At 41.6% G+C, this 22,903-nt stretch overlaps 2 protein-coding genes across 3 annotated transcripts in view; one reads left to right on the forward strand and one right to left on the reverse strand.

Annotated features, from left to right (window-relative positions):
* The first annotated feature begins 3,335 nt into the window (after nucleotides 1–3,335).
* On the forward strand, nucleotides 3,336–6,655 carry cyp1b1 (cytochrome P450, family 1, subfamily B, polypeptide 1). Its single transcript, XM_072391407.1, has 2 exons — nucleotides 3,336–4,413; nucleotides 4,779–6,655. The coding sequence occupies exons 1-2, from the start codon at nucleotides 3,419–3,421 to the stop codon at nucleotides 5,371–5,373; spliced, it is 1,590 nt and encodes a 529-aa protein (XP_072247508.1). The 5' UTR covers nucleotides 3,336–3,418; the 3' UTR covers nucleotides 5,374–6,655.
* A 3,468-nt stretch (nucleotides 6,656–10,123) lies between these two features.
* LOC140313339 (regulator of microtubule dynamics protein 2) overlaps nucleotides 10,124–22,903 on the reverse strand; it is a 30,473-nt gene continuing 17,693 nt past the window's right edge. For both annotated transcript variants that reach the window (XM_072391408.1, XM_072391409.1), the window contains exons 6-11: nucleotides 16,762–16,837; nucleotides 16,225–16,302; nucleotides 14,720–14,818; nucleotides 14,076–14,129; nucleotides 13,886–13,966; nucleotides 10,124–13,665 (exon numbers count right to left, since the gene is read on the reverse strand). In XM_072391408.1, the coding sequence (XP_072247509.1) occupies nucleotides 13,612–13,665; nucleotides 13,886–13,966; nucleotides 14,076–14,129; nucleotides 14,720–14,818; nucleotides 16,225–16,302; nucleotides 16,762–16,837 (442 nt within the window). In that variant the 3' untranslated portion in view covers nucleotides 10,124–13,611. The remainder of the gene's footprint in view (nucleotides 13,666–13,885; nucleotides 13,967–14,075; nucleotides 14,130–14,719; nucleotides 14,819–16,224; nucleotides 16,303–16,761; nucleotides 16,838–22,903) is intronic.

The raw sequence follows: 22,903 nt of genomic DNA on the forward strand, positions 1-22,903 counted from the left end.
CACGCGATGAGCAATTGAGCTGTCAGTCAAGCGGGAGAGGAAACCAGCGGTGAAACTATAAGGAGCCTCAGGGGGTCTACAGGGCAGAGGCCGTCGTGAGGGTCCCCGTGCTCCAGATACTTTTGCTCTGTTAGCTGTAGGTCAGCTCACTGCACCTCTGAGGGGGATTTGGGGTAATGTCATGCAAAGTCATGCAAAGTTAATAGCGGGACTGGTGCTATGCAGGAAACAGCAGTGACAACTATAAATGTTAATGTGTTCTAACAAAAGAAGATAAAGTGCAAATGATTGGCAGATGGCCACATACGCATGAACGTGGTCGAGAGTAAAAAAAAGAAGAGAAGAAAAAACTGTTTCAAGAGAATATGTTTCTTGATGAAAAAAATAAACGAAGAGAAACAACGACTGGAAAAAAGTAAAAAAAGTCAAAATGCAGCAATTTTGTTTCATATAAAATATTTTAAACATATCTTGATAAAATCATATTTTTTCATCATCACAACAATTATTATTATTATATAATATTATTATAATTATTATCACCACTTTGCCCACTAAAAAACAGAGACAAAGTATGTGTGTGTGTGTGTGTGTGTCAGATAAAATCACGAGTGCAGATGAAATACATGTGGCTTCTGGATGAGTTTGCAAAAATATTCCAATCACATATAATATATCCAATTCTTAATGCTTTATAGAAATAAAGTCATTAGGTCACATGGGAGGATTCTCAAAATGCTAAATGGCAAAGGGGACCAGCTCGGGTTTGGTCTAATATCTGGACCAATAAAGAAGGCTGGCTTGTCTCCACCCTCGTGGGTCAACAACTGAAACAAAGTACAAGATCTCACATCTTTCTTGTAGGTTCATCAAACAGGAATACAGTAGAAGGGCCTGGATTCAGTAAGTTTCATCTTTTGATTAAATTGATTAATTAGTTAATTTTATTTTGTTCACCTCACCTGAATTTCTTTGTTGAAATTTGTTTCATAATTTAAAACCGAGAAAATATAAATTTTATTGTAATTTGCCATTTGGGATAAAACGCTTTTGATTTCAAATGTGTTTAGTTCAGATGTGTTCAATCTACTGCAACGAAATATATGTAAAGGGCTATTTTCCCCAACCCATTGCTGCCTGTTGGGCCATGCGCAGGTTAATTCAACAAAGAACAGGCCTTGTAAAACACTGGCCTTCAACAGACACAGTTTTTGTTTAAAAGCAGATTATTACAGAACGTTCCTGTTCAAGTTGCGGAGTAATATTCTGATGACCTGTCTTCATAGGCCGCAACCACTGGACGGACTTTCATCAACCATTTTATTCACATTTATAATTTGAATCAAATCCGTTTGATTTCATTTGATTATATTTGTTGTTGGTGTTGTTGTTTTTATTTAATTCAATTTAATAGACATAAAGTCAATGGAATAAAACGTGTCCGTGTTTTCTGATACAAATTTCCGGGCAGAACGGAGCGCGTCGGTCTGAGCCGCTGTCCGCGGTGCTGAAGCGGGTCTCCCGAAACCCATCAGTCCTGAGCGCGAGGGCCCGAGCAGAGGTCTTACAGCCCACTATCACCTGCAGACCAATGAAAATAAAATATATATATAGTGATATCAAGAGGAGAATACTTTTCAATCAGATCATTATAAATCATCACACAAGCATTTCTCAAACAACTCGAATCCCCTGATTTTTGCTGTTCAGGGTCTCATCGCAGCAGTGGACCAGTGGCTTCTTTCATATGTGAACACATCATTTCCACTCCGACTAAGCTGGGCTGCGTTTCCCTTCCGACACGAGCATTTATAGGAGAATCAGTCGGTGTGAGAGCTCATCCTGCTGGATGTTCAGAGTGCTTGTTAATTAGCGGGGAATTAATGAGTCACACCGCGGGGTTCGCCTCCTCCTGGTGGCTTGATGGGAAAACGCAACCTCGGTTGAGATTTTGTTTAATAATAAAAAAAAAAATTAAAAAATCCACAAGGAAGCCGAGCGACCGCGGCGTCGCGCGCAGTTTACAAGCTCATGAACTGTGGAGGAGACGTTAAATCTTCGAGCTGCAAAAGTTGCGGGACAGTTTCAGAATTGTCGTCTAATATTCGATTTACTGCAAACTGTTAGTCAACCAAAACCTTTCTCTTTCCTTTCTTTCTTTTTTGTTGTTGTTTTATATATATATATTTTAAATCACAAATGACCCGTCTGTTGGTCAGATTTAGTATCCGGTGGTGATCAGATGCCTTTAAACTACACGCATGTATATAACGTGTAATTTAATGTTTTATATATATATATATATATAAAGTAAAACCCAATTAATAAAACATTCAATTAACTATAAAACACAATAAAACTTTGATCCAAGCATTGCTTAAATCCACCATTTACACCGTGTTTGTGCTGTTAACAAAGTGTGATTTCTCTATTATTATTAGCAGTAACATTATTATTAGTAGTAATATTATTATCATTATTCAAATTACCATGGGAAAAAATTCTTTACAACAAAGTGACAGCATGCATATGGATGGTACCACGGCTACCAATCATAGAAACAGCGACAGTTATGAGGACAATAAAAACTATAGTGATCAACCCTTAAATAATTTAAGGTGACAGAATCTATGGGCCAACAGCGTAAGCTGTCGCGATATTTCACAGCATTAACAAAGGACATCCAGTCTCCCACTTCGTTAAGTTCACATTTGCACAACTGAGGCAGAGTTCAGAGGCTCCCGTTTCCAAGTCGGTCAACTGCGCTGCTGCAAGAGAAGCCCGAGTTAGTACCATGGGAGGGGAATGAAGAGGGCGCGTGCACCAGAGAGAGAGAGAGAGAGAGAGAGAGAGAGAGAGAGAGAGGTGATGGTGGGAAGCGGGGAGGCTGACACCCTCTGCAACAAACCTGCCCACTGTTGCAAAGCAGACGCTGACAGGCCGTGATGCTGAGCTGTTTGGGGATAAATGACTTCACTCTGCGCTGCGGGACTTCAAAGCACGCGCAGGCGGACAGGCAGCAGAGCGCTCTCTCCTCTGTCTCTGTCTCTATCTCTCTCACACACACACACACTGCTTTTACTGCCGTCTTTGGATGCTCAAAGGGCAGCTGAATCATTTTTATATCAAACTGTTTGGAGAGATGTAGACTAATCAACGCTTAACTGGAAAGTAGAATCTGACATGTAAAAGGTGTGATTTGACTTTTCTTTTTTTTTTTAAAAAAACAACAGAGACAGCTTTGTTATTTTTGAGGATAAATCACACAGGCTTTTCTTTCTGATGAAAAAAGGACACAATCAGGTATTTGATCACCACCTTGAGTCACCACACTTTTGGACAAATTTTGGCCAAGTCAAACCTTAAAAATACGCGTTCAGTAATGATTTGATCATATTGCCTCTGCAGGATCTCTATCATGGATGTGACACCGGAGAACATAAATGCAGCAACTCCGAGAGCTCTTTTAGCGGTATGCGTGACTCTGTTGTGTCTCCTCCACCTGTGGCTGTGGCTCCGGCAGCGGTCGAACCCACGCCTGCCTGGTCCGTTAGCCTGGCCGGTCATCGGGAACGCTGCGCAGCTCGGCAACACGCCACACTTGTACTTTTCGCGCCTGGTGAAAAAATACGGCAACGTCTTCCAGATCCAGCTGGGCTCTCGAACCGTGGTGGTGCTGAACGGGGACTCCATCAAACAGGCGCTGGTCAAGCAGGGGCTCGAATTTGCCGGCAGACCAGACTTCACGTCTTTCCGGTATATTTCTAACGGGAATAGCCTTGCGTTTGGCACCGTCACGGACTGGTGGAAGACGTACCGCAAAGTGGCCCATTCCACAGTGCGGATGTTTTCCACCGGGAACCCAAAAACCAAAAAGACTTTCGAGCAACACGTCCTGTGCGAGTTCAAAGAGCTGCTGCAGATGTTTGTGACCAAAACGCGGGAGAAGCAATATTTCCAACCTATGACTTATCTTGTGGTGTCCACGGCCAACATAATGAGCGCCGTGTGCTTTGGGAAGAGGTACTCGTACGAGGACGCGGAGTTTCAGCAGCTGGTGGGCAGGAACGACCAGTTCACCCAAACCGTGGGAGCAGGGAGCATCGTGGACGTGATGCCCTGGCTCCAGTACTTCCCCAACCCCATCAAAACCATCTTTGAAAACTTCAAGAGTCTCAACCGGGAGTTCAATGAATTCATCCTGGATAAAGTCACTGAACACAGAAAAACTATCCAATCCGACACCGTCAGAGACATGACGGATGCTTTCATAATGGCGCTGAAGCAAATCATAAATAAATCAGTGGATTCATCTGGGAAAGACTACGTGAGCTCCACAATTGGGGATATATTTGGAGCAAGTCAAGACACCCTGTCAACTGCCCTGCAATGGATCATCCTCATCCTTGTCAAGTAAGTGATCATTTCATGAAGAATAGCTAGATGCGGAGAAACAATTGTACTGACACTAAACTATTAATCAGAACCAAGTCCAACTTCTGCCAATACTGCACATTTATGAGAAGTTCTTTTGCATTTGTGTAACAATATGCAGTCTGATGGAAGGGAATTAAATGCCAAGTCAGCAGTAAACTGGAAGATCTTTGCCATATTTTCAGTTATTTTCTAAAGTTTCCTCTCTGTTAATCTAATTAATGTTTGGGTAGTTGCAGCATATTTGGCTCTGAAAAGTTTCCCAAAGACACGACTGTCTGAGAGTGTATTTCTCAGTGACTTTGAGGTAATGGCCTAAAATCTGCTCTCGCCTGGGAATTTAGGTACCCTGAGATGCAGACGCGTCTCCAGGAGGAGGTGGACAGTGTTGTGGACCGCAGCCGTCTCCCCTCCACTGAGGACCAGCCACAGCTGCCCTACGTCATGGCCTTCATCTACGAGGTGATGCGCTTCACTAGCTTCGTCCCACTCACCATCCCCCACTCCACCATCACGGACACCTCCATCATGGGCTACACCGTGCCAAAGAACACAGTCGTCTTCATCAACCAGTGGTCCATCAACCACGACCCGGCCATGTGGTCCCAACCAGAGATCTTTGACCCCGAGCGTTTCCTGGACCCACAGGGCGCGCTGAATAAGGACCTGACCAGCAGCGTGCTCATCTTCTCCCTGGGCAAGCGGCGGTGCATTGGCGAGGAGCTGTCCAAGCTGAAGCTGTTCCTCTTCACAGCTCTGATTGCTCACCAATGCAACCTCACAGCAGATCCGGAGAAGACGCCGACGCTGGACTATCACTACGGTCTGACTCTGAAGCCTCACGCCTTCTCCATAGCAGTGTCTCTCCGTGATGATATGACCCTGCTGGAGGCGGCTGCACCTCAGGCGTTCTCTGAGGAGGAGCAGGGCAAGCCTTAATCAGACCCAGAAAAAGATTTACACAATAAATGAAGGCAGAAACACAACTGAGGGACTTTAGCTTATGTTTGTGTTTGAAAATATATACGTATTTATAACCTAAACTTTGAGGCTGAACTCTGTATGCAATATTCAAAATGTCGACTGCAAAAAAAAGAAACTCAACGACAAGTCGATGTCATATAGTTGCGGTCAGATTTAAGAGAAACCATACTTCCTCTAGAAAACATCTGCTTTTCGTGAATCCCTTAAATTTCACCACTTTTTAAATTATTTTAATTCAGATTTTTTCTTTTTATAATAAGTATATCAAAACTATTTCTCATACAACATCAAATGTATTATAAACATTTTTTTTTTTACAGAATGTACACAACAAGATGGGGTTACTAGATTTTTAAGTGACTAAAGGTAATGTGCCATGGTCAGAATCCTGACCGATGAACAGATGAATAAGCTCTTGTAGTGCATCAGCTCTTAAGCTTAATCTTTTTTAACATAAAATGTCATACAATAACATGACATTGTAACTATAGTAAAGTGCAAGTATACAGGTGTATTACTCAGGAAAAAAAGGATTTCCAAAAAAGTCCAAACACTGTTCTCACTAGACAGCTTTTGAAAGTTTTCTAATATATTTTGAAATCTTTTCTAGATGCTGTTTTAAAGGACTAGGTGTAGAATTACAATGGGTACCCCAAACAGATCTGCTGCCTGTGATACTGGTGTCTGTCAGCTGTACATGTGAATAGATGTTAGATAAGTGTTATTTATCTGTTTATTTGCTTCTACACATTTCGAATGTCATATAAGGAAACCCTTTTGCGCTGCGTCAACTCTTCAGCATCAAGATGTACCCAAAGCCAAATCATATCTGCTCCATATTGGGGTGTGGGTGTCAATTTAATTCTAATTGTAGAGTCATCTGTTTGTTCTCAGCATGGGAGACAAATGTTTATTGAAGGATTCCACCGTCCAAGGACAACAAACGAAACGACAAATTCAGAAAAACTGCTCAAAACAGGAAGTCAACGCTTATAATTCGTTTCAGTTGATACGCTGCTATTTGTACCATTAGATTTGTGTGGTTTACCAACACCAAACATTGATGTTGGTCTGAGAAGTACCTCAAATCCCCAAAAAACTCAAAACACTTTTTTTCTAGATATCTCCAAATGGCATTCCGTGTAACTGCACTTGTCATGTTGTATTTCCTAAATTTGCCTTCCTGAGCATTGTCTTGCCTGATGTTGTACAGATGCATAATAAACTGACAATATTCTTTGGGCTTTCACTGTTGCAGCTTTCTATTTCACAAGCAGGTTCAATGTGGAAAAGTGGACACTTTTAGACATGCAATTTACACAAATACAACTGTTTTTGATGCTTATCAGTCAGAGCTGATGAAGGAATCATTTCAACATCCTCACTATGAGTGCAAAGAACTCTTGCCATGTTGCCAAGTCAGGTGGGAACAAAGGGGAAGTGTTTCTGAGATCGTTTTCCCTGTGCAACATTTACCTCGCTCTGCCAGAACATCCTGTACTCGATCAGCACACGGCTTATAGTCAACTTAGCCGGAGCGTGACAAATTCAGATAGTATATGACTCCTGATAGAGAGTTCTCCATTCCTCTTTCCTTCATCTTTATAAATACAACATCAAACCTGAAGATGGAAATAGTGCCCATGAAACTCACGTGTGGCAATGCTCCAACCCCAGTCTTTATGAATGACAAGTAAATGCAGAGCTTTTCTCAGTTAAGCTAAAACCACCAAAATGAACTGAGCGGAAAAAAAGGCAGTGAGGCTGACATGACCATGGTGAATATACGCCCACTTCAGTTGGATAATAAGCTGAGTGTTAACTGCTAACAGAACAAAAGCTTTTAACCCTGAAGGCTGATAGCATATGCCTCCTTGTATTTCAGGAAACTACAGAAAGAAGCAAACAACACATACAGAAATAACACACTCACAAAACAGACAAAAAAAACAAAACAAAACAGAATGCCATTTCTGGACTGATGCATCACTAATGTGGAGATGACAGAGGAAATGTAAAGCATTTGTTTGTGGACACAAATCACAAAAAAGGCTGTGGTCTGGCATTATGTTACTGCGGAACTTGGAATATTCCATGAACTAGCTGTAAAACATGTGTTATTATAGCTTAGATATGTCAAAACTGCATTAACTTGCTTAGCATGAATCTCTCTATTTAAAGTCTTAAAATACAACACATGCAGCACATTCATACAAGGTCCTTCTTCTGTTGACTATATGTTGTGCGACTTGGGCATAGCTGAGTTTACATTGTGATTGTAGGGATATGCAGAGATATGAATATTTATGAGTGAGACTGTGAATGCAGAGGCTGGCTGATAGGAGCTCAGGAATGGTAGGATAACACTGAAATGTCACATCAGGGAGGAGATTGAGATTATCTTTTATGAGTCTTGAGCGATGTGGAAAACAGGTCCAGGCCAGCAGTGGAGTGAACCTGCTGAGTGGGGTTGAGTCGAGACCAAAACAGAACGAGTGAGGAGGATCAAAACATCAAATTAGTTCTGAACAGATATATCGACAAGTTAGAGAACTTCCAGCAAAGATTGTAATATCTTGTTCCAGAGCCATCTTTGGTATGTGTGGTATGGGGGACTTTAATGCCCACGTGGGCAATGATGGAGTAACCTGGAGAGGCATGATTGGGAGGAATGGCCTACCTGATCTGAACCTGAGCAGTGTTTTACTTTTGGATTTCTGTGCTAGTCATGGATTGTCCATTACGAATACCACACTCGAGCATAAGGTAGTTAATAAGTGTACCTGGTACCAGGCCTCCTTAGGCCAGATGTCGATAATCGACTTTGTAGTCATATCATCGGACCTGAGGCCATTTGTCTTGGACACATGGGTGAAGAGAGGGGCAGAGCTGTCAACTGATCACCACCTGGTGGTGAGTTGGATCCATTGGCAGGGAGCACTTGTCGGACAGACCTGGTAAACCCAAACAGGTAGTGAGGTGAATTGGGAATGTCTGGCTGAGGCCCCTATCTGGGAAATCTTCATCTCACACCTTCAGGAGAATTTTTCTCACTTACCAGGGCATGTTGGGTACATGAATCTGAATGGTCAATGTTCAGGACATCCATTGAGGATGCAGTTTCCTGGAGCTGTGGCCTAAAAGTTGTTGAAGGTCGGCTGAGGTAATTAAAATGCTTTCTGGCAGTTAAGCGCCCGGGATGGACGAGATGTCCTGAGATGCTAAAGGCTCTGGATATTGTGGAGCAGTTTGACTCCACGCCTGTGGAGTAGCAGACCTGGGTGGTGGTTCCCATTTTTGAGAAAGGGGACCAGAGAGTGTGTTCTAACTCCAGGGATCACACTACTCAGCCTCCCCTGGAGAGTTTACTCCAGGTATTGGAGTGAAGGCTTCAACCAACTGTCGAATCTACTGTAGGTTTCAGGAGGAGCAGCGTGAATTTTGCCTCGGTCATGGAACAGTGGACCAAGTGTTTCCCCTTGCAGAATTACTGAGGGGTCATGGGAGTCATGTGTTTTGTGGGCTCAGAGAAGGCAGTGCTCCCAGAGGAATTCTTGTTAACAGTGCACGTTGGACTCTGTTAGGGCTGCCCCTTGTCACCAATCCTGATTGTGATTTTCATGGACAGGATTTCATGGCATAATTAGGTAGACCGGGGCTTTAGTTTGGGAACCTCAGAGATGCATCGCTGCTTATTGTGGATGGTGTGGTTCTGTTGGCTTCTTCAAGTCATGACCTTCAGCTCACACTGGAGCAGTTCATGGCTGAGTGGGAGGAGTGTCATCCCTGCCCTGGGATGACAGGACAAGGTTCTCAACCAGAAAAATGTGGAATTCTTTCTCTGGGTACATATCCCTTCTGGCATGGGATCCCCCCAGGAAGAGCTTGGGAGAGGGCAACAGGTTTTCATTCCTAAACCTGTCACCTTGGATAAGTGGAGGACAATGGATAGATGGATGTTCAAATGTTCTTGCAATTTCATTACTAAAAGTAATGTTCCTGTCTTCTACAACAACAGTGAACTTACCACTGTTTTTAAAAATTCCAGCATCCTCAAAGGCTCCCGAAATTTTATTTTTGACTCAAAAGTTGCATCACTGCTCAAGATGTAGCTATTCAGGAAATGACAAAAAAATCTTTAATGTTGGGCAGCAGGTAGAAAAGCTAAACAACTTTTGAACTATTGTGCAACAGCTGTCAGGCCAGCTTGTACAGACATCAACACCAAGTACAAGTGATTTCTGCAGCTGTCTCAACTGAGGCTTTTGATTAAAGTGCGCACTAGGCTCATAAAACCAGTCACGAATGGTGAGGTTTTCATTACTGTATAAACAAACACCTGTGCTGATGTGGGAAGCACCCATTTAGTGTGGCTCTACTGAGAAGAAGGGAAAAAAAGTATCAAACATGACTAGACCGGTGGATGTTGAGTCTGATCCAGTCACAAATTCCCCATTGCCCTGGCACAAAATGTAGTCTGGGAGAAAATGAGGGGATGAATTAGAACTCCGCTATCATTCGTTCTCCTGAAGGAGCCTACGTGTTCGTCTTTGTTGATTTTGGATGAAGATCAATTTAGTTTATTATAAAAATCACAGAGTGCTTTAATTATAAGCTGAAACTTACGTAACTTATAGTGAGAGACTATTCCTTATAAACAGCAATAAAACTAATAAGAACACAAACAAGACAGACAGATGACAACTTCTATCAGGATTTCACAGGTTTAATTACACACTCCAGTACCATTTATCATTCAGTACACACTGCATGACACTGCACAGTCTGATCTCTATGAGATTCGATATAATCTTGAGGAATTTTGAAAACACTTTGGCATTTAAGAACAATTCTAGTACATTCATAGAGGCAGTATAAAAATCCAATGAATAAAACAATTCTTATCATTTCTATACAGCAGGTAGACTTGAAACATACAATTAAATAATTAACTAATTATTGGTAAAAAAAAAAGAGTCTAAAAGACCTGATGTGAGTTTTAGTTGTAGCATGAACACAATCAGGAATGTGTAAGAACAGTAGTGTGACGAAGGTTCAAATATAAAATCTGTCTGATAAAACAATAAAGAACCAAAACCACGTGCCCTCAGATTCCTTCTTATTTACATTCACAACAAACACACTTACTGCATTTAGGTTATTTATACCAATAAAATGATAAAGCCCGATCACCGTGTTTTTTTCCCCTATTTTAGCTTTTTACATTAGCTGAAATCCGAGAGTACACATGTTCATGGAAACTTAAGCAGCATAATTAGTCGTTTTTTGTAGAATATATTTTGTGATGAAAACCTATAATAAACATTAAAGCCCCTTTAAACTCGGTATACCAAGTTTGATGCCACTTTGGGTGAATGTTTAAAAAAATTGCTTTTAGGCACGGATTTAAAAACAAATCAAGACCAATAAAAATCTTGAGGGAAAACATTACCACTTCAAATGGTTCAGAAAAGGTACATTTTCCTAGAAGATTTCTGTCAGAAACTGTGGGATAAAAGTGGATTTTGTTTCTAAACAACTGTGCACGTGTGTCATATAGAACCCAAAGGCTGAAATATTTTCAGTCTCTTATAGATGTCATTTTCTTCCCCCAAAAATTGTGCAAACACGGGATGGTTCACATTGATCACATTGGTCTCATATGTAAAAGTGAAATATTCACAGTGCTGAGTGGCACGAGGTACCTGAAAAATGAATTTCTTCAAAAGACAGATGCCAAAGTCATCTCCAAGAATACGTCAGAGCTCATGTTCATGCCAAAAGATTCGCTCAAAGCACATAAATATCTGTTTGTGTTAACTGTGTGACTGCATCCTTTTGGAAAGTCTTTATGCAAATGCTCCACCACTGAATCAGTGCTGTTCAGATTGATGGGAGGAGCAAGAGGTCACCCTGTGGTCAAAGTATGCCAGGACACTTCTTATGATGTTAAAGAAACCTTAGCTGTTTTTTTTTTCAAAGAAAAAAATAAAAACTTTGAATTTTGTGCCATCAACGTGTTTCAAAGCGGTTGGGACAGATGCAGGTTTATCCCCCTCTGTAAACAGCACTTATGCTAAAACTACACTTAAATTACTGAACTATTTGCCCACTCAATCATCCACAGAGCAGTCAATTCTTCCACATCTTTACTTCTGAAAGACTGCAGTATGCTCTTTTTGTACCTAATTATGTTAACGCTCACCACCTAATTAACTTGGTTTTTTTTCAGCATTACAGAATTTCTTCAGTCAAACTGAGCATTTCTACAGTTTAAACAACTGATTCTTTCTAAAGTTCTCGTACTTTTTCATTTTTCAGTATGTGATTTCACTCACATTTTTACAGCGTCCCAACTTTTTTGAAAACGAGGTGGCACACGTATAAACACACACGCACAGAACATGCACAATTGAAGTCGGCAGTTTACAGCGATCTTGACAAGAACATAATTCAAATGCATATTTCTAACATTCCCTGACTATAGTGACGACATCACGTCCGTTTTAACTGTGGCATTCATTTGTATTTGATGCTGTCTCTGCTTAAGTGATGCTGTCTCTGGTCTTCTCATTTACAATATATCTGAGAAGTTGACTGGCTTTGAACGAATGAGCACAACATGAACAAAGAAAACTGAAGAAGATATGTTACTGACTTGTAGCAGCCAATTAAGAAGCACAGTGGTTGGCAGAGTAGAGGGTGAATGAATAAACGTTGACTCAGTTAAAAAGCATCCGCTGTGGATGAGACGGACTGAACCCGGGAATGACTGGACAGAAAGGAACTTGAAAGCAGCACTCCATACCTGCCTGAACTACTGCAAAGCTCCATTTAATCCTGGCAAACAGCGTCTGTCATAGATCACTATGTTAAGAATGTGAATGTCAGAATAAAAGTGGGGAGGAAGATTTATTCCAGCTTTTATTTCTTTCATCACATACACAGTGGGTTAGGGTAATCTATCCTGGCACTGACAAACACAGCATTAGAAATTAGTCCTTATGATTGATTTAAAAGGGATGTTACCAACAGGCACACACCAAAACGCCTCTGGATTTAATTGGACAGACCTGCAAACAATCAGACCAACGAAACGTGTTCTGTTTGAATGAGAAGGCGCACGTCAGACATGAGCTTTAAGATTCATCTTCTTCAAAGCAAAAGCTGAACGAAACTTGCTGAAACCTTGTTAGTCCTTGGTAGTGTTGCCTGTAAGCTGTTCAATTACAAATTCTCTAAGTAAGTTGCATGAATTATAGCCCGTTAATTCTTGCAGAGCCGGTGTAACTAAAGCCACGCTGGACGTTTCTGTAAGGAGCTGTATGAGACACTTTACTCTGAAACCTCCCAGAACCAAGTCGGTGTCCTGTCTGATGAGCCCATGCATGATCAAGTTTTGCTTGTGTGAAAAACGAGTCAGCTTCGTATGCCTCCTTGCTCACACATGCATTTTCAGTTTGACCCGAACTTCTTCGGCGGTATTGGGCTTGATGTTGTATTTCTGGAAGTTATTTGTCACAACTTTGGAAGCGTGCACAGGTGGAGGCACCCGTGAACGAGTCTTTTCACTCGATTCAACATTTCCGATCTCCCATCCACAAGATGCCACATTCACAGTGTTGTGACGGCTCTGCGGTTTCACGCTCGCTTACCGTTGTATGGATGACCGTCACAGGTCCAGGGATTTGGAAATTGCTCAAATATGAGACATTTGACTGATGTAAAAAAGTAATTGTCACAACTGCTATTTTTAAGTCATAGTCTGTTAATGTGAAAGGTGTTGCAATGTTAAAAATGACTTTAACTTAAGGGTTTCTAAACTTCTGACTTCAACTGTATCTAACATACACTCAACCAACTGAACTGATGAAAGCAGACATAATTACAAAGCTAAAGATGAGCATTTCACTCATTTATAATCTGTTTTTTCATGATTAAAAATAAGATTTTAACTTCCAAAACACTGGAACACAATTCTGAATTAAAAGTACAAAGGACGGTTAAATGTGGTGTCCAATTGCTCATATTGATCATTTATATCTTGCCACAGCATTCCTCCTTACACTCACAGAGTGAATTAACATGGCTGCCTATCAATATTTGCTATATCCACACCCTCCCTCTCTCTCTCACACACAGATCGCCCATAACACACAGAAAATGAATTTCCAAGAGACTCTTCCACTGTTCTCACACTCCAAGCGCGGGGCAGAGTAATTCCAACTCCTTCTGGGCATCTTCATCCTAAAGAATAAAAACAGTTCTAAAAAAATGTATAACATAGCTGAAAAATCCACAACGCTGCCCAAACTTGTCCCCAGGTATGATGCTTTCAGTGAGCAGTCAGCTGCAGGCATAGCAACATTCCTGCTTTGTGATCCTTACTGCTTTCTAATTGTGACGAGACCTTTGACAAAGCGGAAGCAACACAGGTGAATGCAGCATTGCAGAAAAGGGTATCTACCTCCTTGGAGACAGTATTCATCGAACGAGCTGCTTCACACATCTTCTTGGCCTTCTCCCTCTGCCCCAGATCTTTATAACACTACCAAAGAAAAGATCAAAAACCCTCAAAACATTGCTTCGCCCCAGTAGGCTTCTGCACAACACACAGTTAACACGAGAATCACACACCTGCTGCTCTCACTACTGACCTTCGCTAGAAACACATAGTTGAGCTTCGAATAAGCTGGATGGATCTCTTCAACCTGGATTAAAGAAAAACGAAACACAGACAAACACAGGTTCCCTTTATTTTTCAGCAACAAAATAGTTCGAGAGTCAGAGATAAATGCCTGTCAAATTGCTTCTTTAACACATAAAATCGTGCTTTTTCTGCGAGTCACGCACGGTAGCCACTGGTTCAAGGGCGGCCACCTGCACTGCTACAGGATGTTCTGTATTTGTTTAAGTTTTTTTTCGTGTTGGAACATGGACCACTTGAATCAACCTAACGCGTGAGACACCAGGACATGCACAGGAATATTGGCCAGAAGCAAAAGTATTTTCTATACTATATAAACATTTGAAATGCAGGAGCTCAGATTAATCCCCTCTGAGAACACATGGCTCACAACTTTAAAAACTGAGCACAGGAGTAACCTGGAGGCAGATAAACAGGACTGCGCTGCACGTGTTTTTGTAGACAACCATGTCACGGCATCCGTTGCCGCTCTCATTTGTCTGGCTCTTTCCACCAATCTCTACGATGGAGGGCTTCTCACGCTGCCATAAACACGTTTGCATTAGTCGTGGTTCGTTTGTGGAGCCTCTAAGCAGCTGACGCAATAGAATGTACCTTGAGAAAATTCTTAAGTGCATCTTCGACTGTGGCACTTGGAGGTTCACCAAATAGAGTCGCAGCAACTTTCCTCTCAATCCACGACAGCTGAGCAACCTGCAAAGCAATGAAACGTATATTCAGAGAAGGGAAACAAAAAAACATGGTACTGGGAACATTTATTAGTGTGTCTGAAATCAAAGTAGTCAAAGTACCAATACTTTCATTGAACTTTTTTCCCAGTCGGAAAACTGGAAAGTCAAATTTCCCACTTGTCTCTGAATGCACCAACAAATATCAGTAAAACCTTGTCCACACAAGCAACAGATCTAAATGTTAGCCATTTAACACCTTAAGAAAACACACAGAAAGGACGATCATAACCAACTGTGCTACTGCGTGTTAGCTCTCAGCTTTGTACTGTGTTCCCTCCTATGACACTATCGTGCTTAGAGAGTTTTTTAAGTGCAACTTGTGTCCAAATCTACAATTACGTGTTAGCTGGAAGTTGTAGAACAGATCTCTGCTTTTTTTTTTTTAAACCTGAAATGACACATACATCACAGTCATCACAGTTTATATTTTCATACTATAATATATATTTTTCAGCAGTGTTGATCAACATGAGGGCATAGTCAGCCATTTTGAATAAAAGGAGAAGATTTAGCCTCTCAAATATTTGTTGTCTTCCTGTTTCTAATTTTTTAAGTTTCAGTGGACAGCTTTAAGCCTTCCATAAAACCTTCAGGTCTATCCTTACGTCTTGTTGGCTTAAGTATTTACATACAATTTATGAAGAGCAACACTGAAACGAAGATCATTTGATTTGTAAAAAAACGATTGCCACAACATTCGTTGGCAGGATTGGTTATTGGATAGCCTATAACTCTCCTTAACTTTTGTCCTCCTCTCCTGTGTTTCCATCGCCACGGTAACAGGCTCTCGCTTTGGAGAAAAGCATCTGCTAGATGACTAAATGTGAAATGTACTCTGATGTACACCACTCATTTCCACCTGGCACTTTTTGCAGTGACTGAATTGGTGAATGCGCCATAAACACCTTGAAATTGCTCCGTCTCAGGTGTTTTTTCAGGTGTTTCAGCTCTACTGCATCTGTGCATTCGCTCTTCTCCTGTATGTGTGTGCATTTGCTGCCTGCATTCCTTCCAGTCAGGCAGGCAGTGTGACAGCTGGTACAGAGTTACACGATAACTAACTCAAACAAAACAGCAAAATGAGAGAGAAAATGAGCCAAACAGAAACAGGATGAAACTATCCCTCTGTGACAATCTGATTTAAAACTAACAATGGCTGGTGTTAACCTCCCAGAGTGCATTCTGAGCACATCGCAAAGGGAAAAACAAACCTTAGGGGAACCTAAACAGTAGGAATGAATGAGGGGAAACCGTGGGTGGGGTAGCAAAGGGAGGTGGGACGCCATGCAGACATGTCAGCCACCATAATTCACAGATTGTCTTGGCGAGGACAGATGGGAGAGAAAGATGTGCGGCGCGGTCACCTACAGCGTAGCACCAGCGGCCCAGCAGGTAGTAGGACATGGGGTCCTGTGGCTTCAACTCAATGGCTTTATCCAGATGATCCTGGGAGAGGAGAGAGAGACAAACATGGAGAAGATTCGTACTGTTGATTCATGATATAGCTGCTGTTCCACTGCCTTCTGTTCCGACCTGATCTGTCCTGCTTTACCAACCCACAAGTATTTCACAAACACCTCTCACACACGCGATCTCACCGAGCTACTGCACGCTGCCGGCTGTCACGCACCCTCCCTCTTTCTTTTCCATTCTCCTTCTCTTTGATGAGTTTTTTTTTTCATATCTTCCCTCTGAGGCTCCCTATCTCCCACCCTCTTTCACCTGTCAAGAGTTCTGAAGGTACACACAGCATTCGAGGAAGCTGCTGACAGAAAAAAACCCCGCTACGTGTTGTTGGTCCATGCACCATCTTATGTAAGTGGATAGCTGTGGGAGGGGCTTCCTGGCTTAAGTGATATGAGAAACCATCCCCCCTTTTGTTCAAGTACATTTTGTGTACCTTACCTTAAAGATGTATCCGTTCTTTATCTTGTTTTGTATCGTGTCGTATTCTGCCATAATTCCACACATGATGGCATACCTGTGAAATAAAACAAAAACTGGCATCAGATGTTGTTGTTTAAGTAAGAGTTTCTCCTCAAGAGTGAACAAATGAAATCTCATGATGTCCCCCTGGCATGCATGAGCTCAGCTTTAAATAAAGGAGGGCTTGACCAAAGGAGTCAGATTAAAAGTGGCAGTTTACTTAATCTGAAGCCATTGTTTGACAGATGGATGCTGCAGTTTTCCAATAACAGAAAGGGAAAATCTGAAAATCCTATCCCCTTCGTGCAACAAGTAGCCGCCTCTGAAGCAGTGAGAACAGAAGTTAAACAGGGGAGTTTGAACTGTTCTTGTCATGCTTCCAAACAGGGGAAGCACTGTGGCTGACAGTCGAAAAATGCATTTCAGTTGTACCCATAAATGAGCGAGTTTGGCTGTTCAGAACAGCTGTGAACAACCTTAGTGTGTGTGGTTGGACAGGACATTACATAAACAGGTTTGTTTGGAGAATTTCTTAGCCTTGAGACAGCATCAAGCATCTTACATAAGTGCACCTCAACACCACTTACAGTTCATACGGACTGAGATGGTTGTTACCATCTCCAAACAACAGAAAAGCCTAAAAAACACATGAAGAATGATGGCACACATATGTAGGTGCAGGGGCACTTGTCAGTGTGACTGCTTTTGAATGATTCTGATGATTAACTGTGTACATCTTTGTCATCATATTGTAAAATGAGTGCTTCTTTTTTTTTTTCTCTGTAAAAAAGTGTACCAAACTGTTCAGAATCAAAGCTCTGAGAACTGGACCAAGATCCCCAGGTAACGAGAAAATGACATCATGTATGTTGAACACTCAACTGCACTCAGAGGGGTCAAGGCACTGCAAACACGCTCCACATCTATCTTTTTATTCCCAATAAAGCTGCTCTCATTCACATATAATTCAATTTCTTTTGCCAGACAGCTAAACACGTCAGCGATTCCGACTGTCGCTCTGCTATAACAGCATCACAGTTCAAGTACACAAAAGACAACATCTGAGCAGCGAATTCAGCTGCAATCAGGTGTACGACGATCTTTTTTTTCCCACACGTGTCCACAGCGCTGCGGCGTCAGACATACTTCGGTCAATAACTCGATTCCGCCCCTGTGAATGTATTGCTAAGACAAGGATGGTGGTGTAATTAAATGGCAAAAATTAAACTCTTAGTTAAACTGTAGCTCGCTTGAGCTGTACATGGAGCTACACTGAGTGTCATAGCTGCAGTGTTTGAGCGTTCTCAGGCTTTATATAAAAAAAAAAAGCAGTGATATCAACATCCATCAGTATCTGTTCTCTAAATTACCAGCATCAGCGATACAAACACATCTGCAAAGCACAAACTTTTAACCTGGACTTTACCTAGGCAGATATGTAAGGAGGTGTTCGGCAGCAGTTCTCAGTCACACCACCTTTCCTCTGGGTCATTAACAATGAGCCACATCATCCAGTGATCTCCAGTAAGACTCCTCATTACACAGCTTCAGCAGAGATAAGCTGCTTCACCTTTTTCCCTCAGTCGCTAATTAATACGCAAACTTGGATCGATGGACAGGTGGATGGGAAACAAAGGGCGATTTCAGCTTTGGGATCTGTAAGTCAGCATGACACCGAGGGTTAGAGGTGGAGAGGAGTGAGCTGATCAAAGTCTTTTCACAGCAAGGCTGCTGCTAATCCTGCTGGTGCTCTGTCAAACACCACGGAGTGACATAAACACCTCTTTTACACGAGGGATCAGCGGATACAAAGGTCGTCTGACAGTGACGTATGAGTCACAGCGGTGCAAACTGTGGATGGAATCTAAAAGTGAACATGTGCATTGAGGTGCCTGGTTGGGGTGAGAGGAACATGAAGAATTAGCCACTCATTTTCCTTCAGTGTCTGTCTTTGGACTGATCAGGCACAGCCCGGCACGGCACCGAACAACAGCCACAAAACGAAAGGGAAAAGAAAACGGTGAGATGTGGCAGAGAGCAAATTGTAAAGCATGGTCAGCTGGTGAGCACATAATGAAGATAATGTCGATGCAATAATCAATAAACGGTTAGACTCAGTTAAGAATTTTCCAACTTCAAAAAAACAACAAAAATGCTTCAGATGGACTGGAAGAAACATCGTGTAAACATTCGTCTTCATGCTTCTTCATCCCACTTACTGAAAATGTAACTGTGATAAGACAAGAATAACTGACATCAAAACCCTGTGAAAAGCTATCAAAGGCAGATGATTTGTGTGCCACTATAACCCAAAAAAAGCCTTGTGTTTATTTTCTTAAGGTAGCTCAGGGTGCGCCCACACAGCCACTGGCTGGCACTCCAAAAGTGGAGAGCTCCGCAACAGATGCTATCTGTCTGCTACGCGGCCTCCAGTAAAAACAGACCGCTGGGTGTAAATGCTTTGAGTAAATCTATCACTACGTGCTAAATGTGCTGAGGACAGATGGAGCGAGGACACGGCTGGTTTGTGCGAAGCCAATATATCTTAATTCTAATTTCAGCTCCTGTCACACATGTCGGCAACAGCTCCATACGGCATCTGCAGCTATTGAACTGAATGAGTATTCAATAAAGCTACAGTCAACAGCTACAGGAACATCTGGTGGCATTGCTAAGAAAAATGTCATCAACTTTCAATTGAGTCACCAAGACATAGTTTCCCTTTTATATATGTATATATATATATATATTTTAACCCTACCTTATGGTTTAATTAACTAATTATAACTGGAATATTGAGTATTGTACATGGTTCTGAATAATGAAAAATAATTAGATCTTAACATCTTAACATAATTAGACTGAAGACTGAAGGCTCACAACATATATGGGACAGCAGGAACGTATCTAATGAGGGAGTGGCCACCTCTGCATCGGTATCTCAGTCTGTCAACTCCTGCAAACACACTTCTACATGTTGTTGCATTTTGTTGCACTGAGGGCAGTCTCAGATATAACTGCATGGGCTGCTCTTGGTTGTGTTGGTGCTGTTGGTGGTACTTTTGCTTCATCAAAGGTTTATTTCTCCCCACTGTCACCAAGTGCTTGCTCAGAGAGAATTATTGGGCTTATCTGTCACGAATGTACCCTGAGATTAGTATAGTTGTGAATTTCCACTGTACAATCAAAAACTGGATCTAATCAGCTCAGACACCTGGTTTTATGCAAACTATTTCAAGATTCAAGATTCTCTACTGTGATGTACCATGTAAGGCCGTGCATCATTACTGGCAATGAAATTGGTTGTGCTTGGTGTCAGCGCAATGTGGACAGTTTTTACAGAAAAATCTAATAATAATAAAAACAATAGAATAGAATAAAGATAAAACAAAATAAAGTAAAGTCAATACGACTCTGACTGTGTCCAAAAAAATGAAGGAATTTGCCTCTGTCTAGAACATGTTGTAATATGTTGATGTGATTAAATGCAATAAATCTAAGCAGCAAAGCACCAACTCCAGTAAAGTACAAGAGACAAATAGTAATCACGAGATCAAGCATTGCCCAGGGGAGAGCTAGAAGAGATAGAAGAGATTGCGCAACATAGAAGTGAACGCAAGGCATATTTTTGTAGCATGTAGCAATTCTGGCCTTGTTTAGTGAGTAATACGTGAGCCAAAGAGCTTCAGGGTTGGAGCAGCTCGTGGTTGGACCAATATATAGTGGTGTCATCTCAAAAACTGGACTGAGGGAAGTAAGCAGCTGTGATTATGTCAAGGTTTGTCGTCACTGTGTGTCTGTAAGTCCATTTCAAAACGTAAATGTCTAAATCTAAAAGTAGCCAAGAAGGAGAAGGAGTATGTTCCGCTTATCTTTAGTCAGTGGGTGAAACTGCACCTCTTACTGAAGAGGCAAAGGAAGTACAGTGAAGTATGATGAAGTAGGTGTGAGATGGGATGTGAAGGTGCAGAGAGGTGTGTCTGGCCTCAGGGGCCAACCCGCTTTTGTTTATTCATTCCTTTTAACCAGGAGTTGAAATACTATCTCTCCTTGAGATGGCAAGAAAAGGGAAATATCAAGGGGGAGGGGAAGGTGGGCAGCAGCAAAAGGTGACGGAGGAAGATGAGGAGAGGACAGAGTCCTTCATTGAGAAAAGTTAGAAACTCTTATCTCAGCTCAATAAAATCCCCTTCTATACAGGGCAAAAACAAAGGCCCAAAGTGTCAGGTGCTCAGCGGAAATGGCATTGATTTCAGTCTTCAAATCCAAACATAGAGTTCATTCAAAGACAGAAAGTTCCAGGTAGAACTCGGGGCTAAAACAGAAGCAATAGGAGGAGGAACTGAACAGATTTGTAATCAAACTGTGTGACAGTGTGGGGGAGAGTGAAACTAGCTGACACACTTAGTACATGACAAAATGAGCTGATATAGATTAGATTTTTTTGTAATAGGGATGGGATTTGTGGCTCAGTGTTAACTGTTCCCCCAGAGATGAGACAGAGTAGGATGAAGTCTGAATGTTATGCCCACATGCAGGCTTTCCATGGCTACTGAGAGCAGAGTGCAGCGCTGCCACGATGAAGCAACTGTTTGAAATTAAAGTGACTCTATACCCACCGCTCCTTTAACTGGCACTGCCACAGTCTCCCTACTTAATCCATAGCTTTTGTACCATCAGTGGGGCCTTATAGTCAGGGATTTACACAGGCTGAATTCGCACTGCCGAATCATTGAAAAAAAACAAAGCCGGTAATACAAGAAAGTAATCACATCTCCCAGGCGTCAGCCTGCTGAGATTATACAAACAAGCTTCACGCTCAGTGGCATAAAATCCTCCCATGAAAACCAAAGTACACATATGCTCACACACATCTATACAAACAAAAACACATCTTGTACTAGTGTGGTCCACACATCAGCTCATATTGTCATCCATTAATTCCTGATAATGGACATCTAGTCAGGCATTATCCCTTTATAAAGTGGCTGACAACAAAGGTCAGCGTCAGAGAGGAGCTATACACTACAGGAGTGCTTTGAAGATTGAAACCTGATAAGGGCGATATGGAGGTATCTACACGCAAGGAAACCCTAAAAATGGACTGCAATTCCAGTGTCCATGTCGGTGGTGCTCTTCGAACTAGAAATATTGCCTCTTACTTGTATGCTCCACCCAATCGAGTTTCAGTTTACATTCATGTCTGTATGGATGTATTTCTGTAGAGAGGGCCGAGGGAATCTAATTATAGGCATTAATGCAGTCATATTCAACACATATGACCCTGATAGAAGAGTGACAATGACAGTCAACAATTTAAATATGGACAAAGACACTAAAACATGTTTGAACTTGGCATCAAAGGAGATCTGTTCTATTAACACAATTCAGTATCCAACCAAATGTGAGGAAATTCCCTCAAGGTGTTACTGAGCTATCACAGCCAAGAGCTTGGAATGGGCTGATAAAAGGACAAACATAATGCCTCAGAGCACAGCCATTGCTTGAGAGAGGCATAATTAAACAGGTTCATTCATACACTTCCAGGTTCTAAAGGGTCTTGATCCATCTCAGGTGGTTTAAGGCAGAGAAGGAAGACGTGTCTTTTCCTTTGAGAAGTTCTATGTGGGCATCTCATTGCCTTACCACTTCAGGTCTTCAAACTGCCAGTGAGGATGCTTTTAAAAGTGGGGGGTTCACAAATGTCTTGGAGCTGGAAGTTAAAATGTATTAAATGGGAAAAATGTTAAGTTACTCTTCAAAGGTTTTGAGCCACCCTTCATTTCTTTATAAATTGCGAAGAAAAATAGGTGAGACAATAATCATAACCAGATGTAAAGCCCAGTATTTAAGGAGTGGGGGGGACTGAAAAACTCTAACAAGCTTGAAAGCTGAGATGTTCCAAGTGTTCAGCTGATAGCTCTTTGGGAATCACTTTGTTGCTGCAAAAATACAATCTGATTTCTGTACGAAGGGTTATTTTTGGCACTTTTTATGTAAATTAAACAAAAAAAATGGGAATAAATCATTTCATGTGTAAATACAACAGTGGCTCATTCCTTATTTATTCTTGAATGATTCACAGATCAATGTGAAGTGGCTTTTTGATAAACAATGTCTA

Source organism: Leuresthes tenuis, unplaced genomic scaffold, assembly GCF_036924035.1.
Source record: "Leuresthes tenuis unplaced genomic scaffold, fLeuTen1.0.hap1 SCAF_8, whole genome shotgun sequence".
NCBI classification, from domain to species: Eukaryota; Metazoa; Chordata; class Actinopteri; order Atheriniformes; family Atherinopsidae; genus Leuresthes; species Leuresthes tenuis.

Bases quoted from the DNA above. Each gene is read 5' to 3' on its own strand.
- cyp1b1 (XM_072391407.1), top strand. From the start codon at position 3,419: ATGGATGTGACACCGGAGAACATAAATGCAGCAACTCCGAGAGCTCTT. The intron at 4,414-4,778 runs GTAAGTGATCAT...CTGGGAATTTAG, and splicing joins ATCATCCTCATCCTTGTCAA to GTACCCTGAGATGCAGACGC.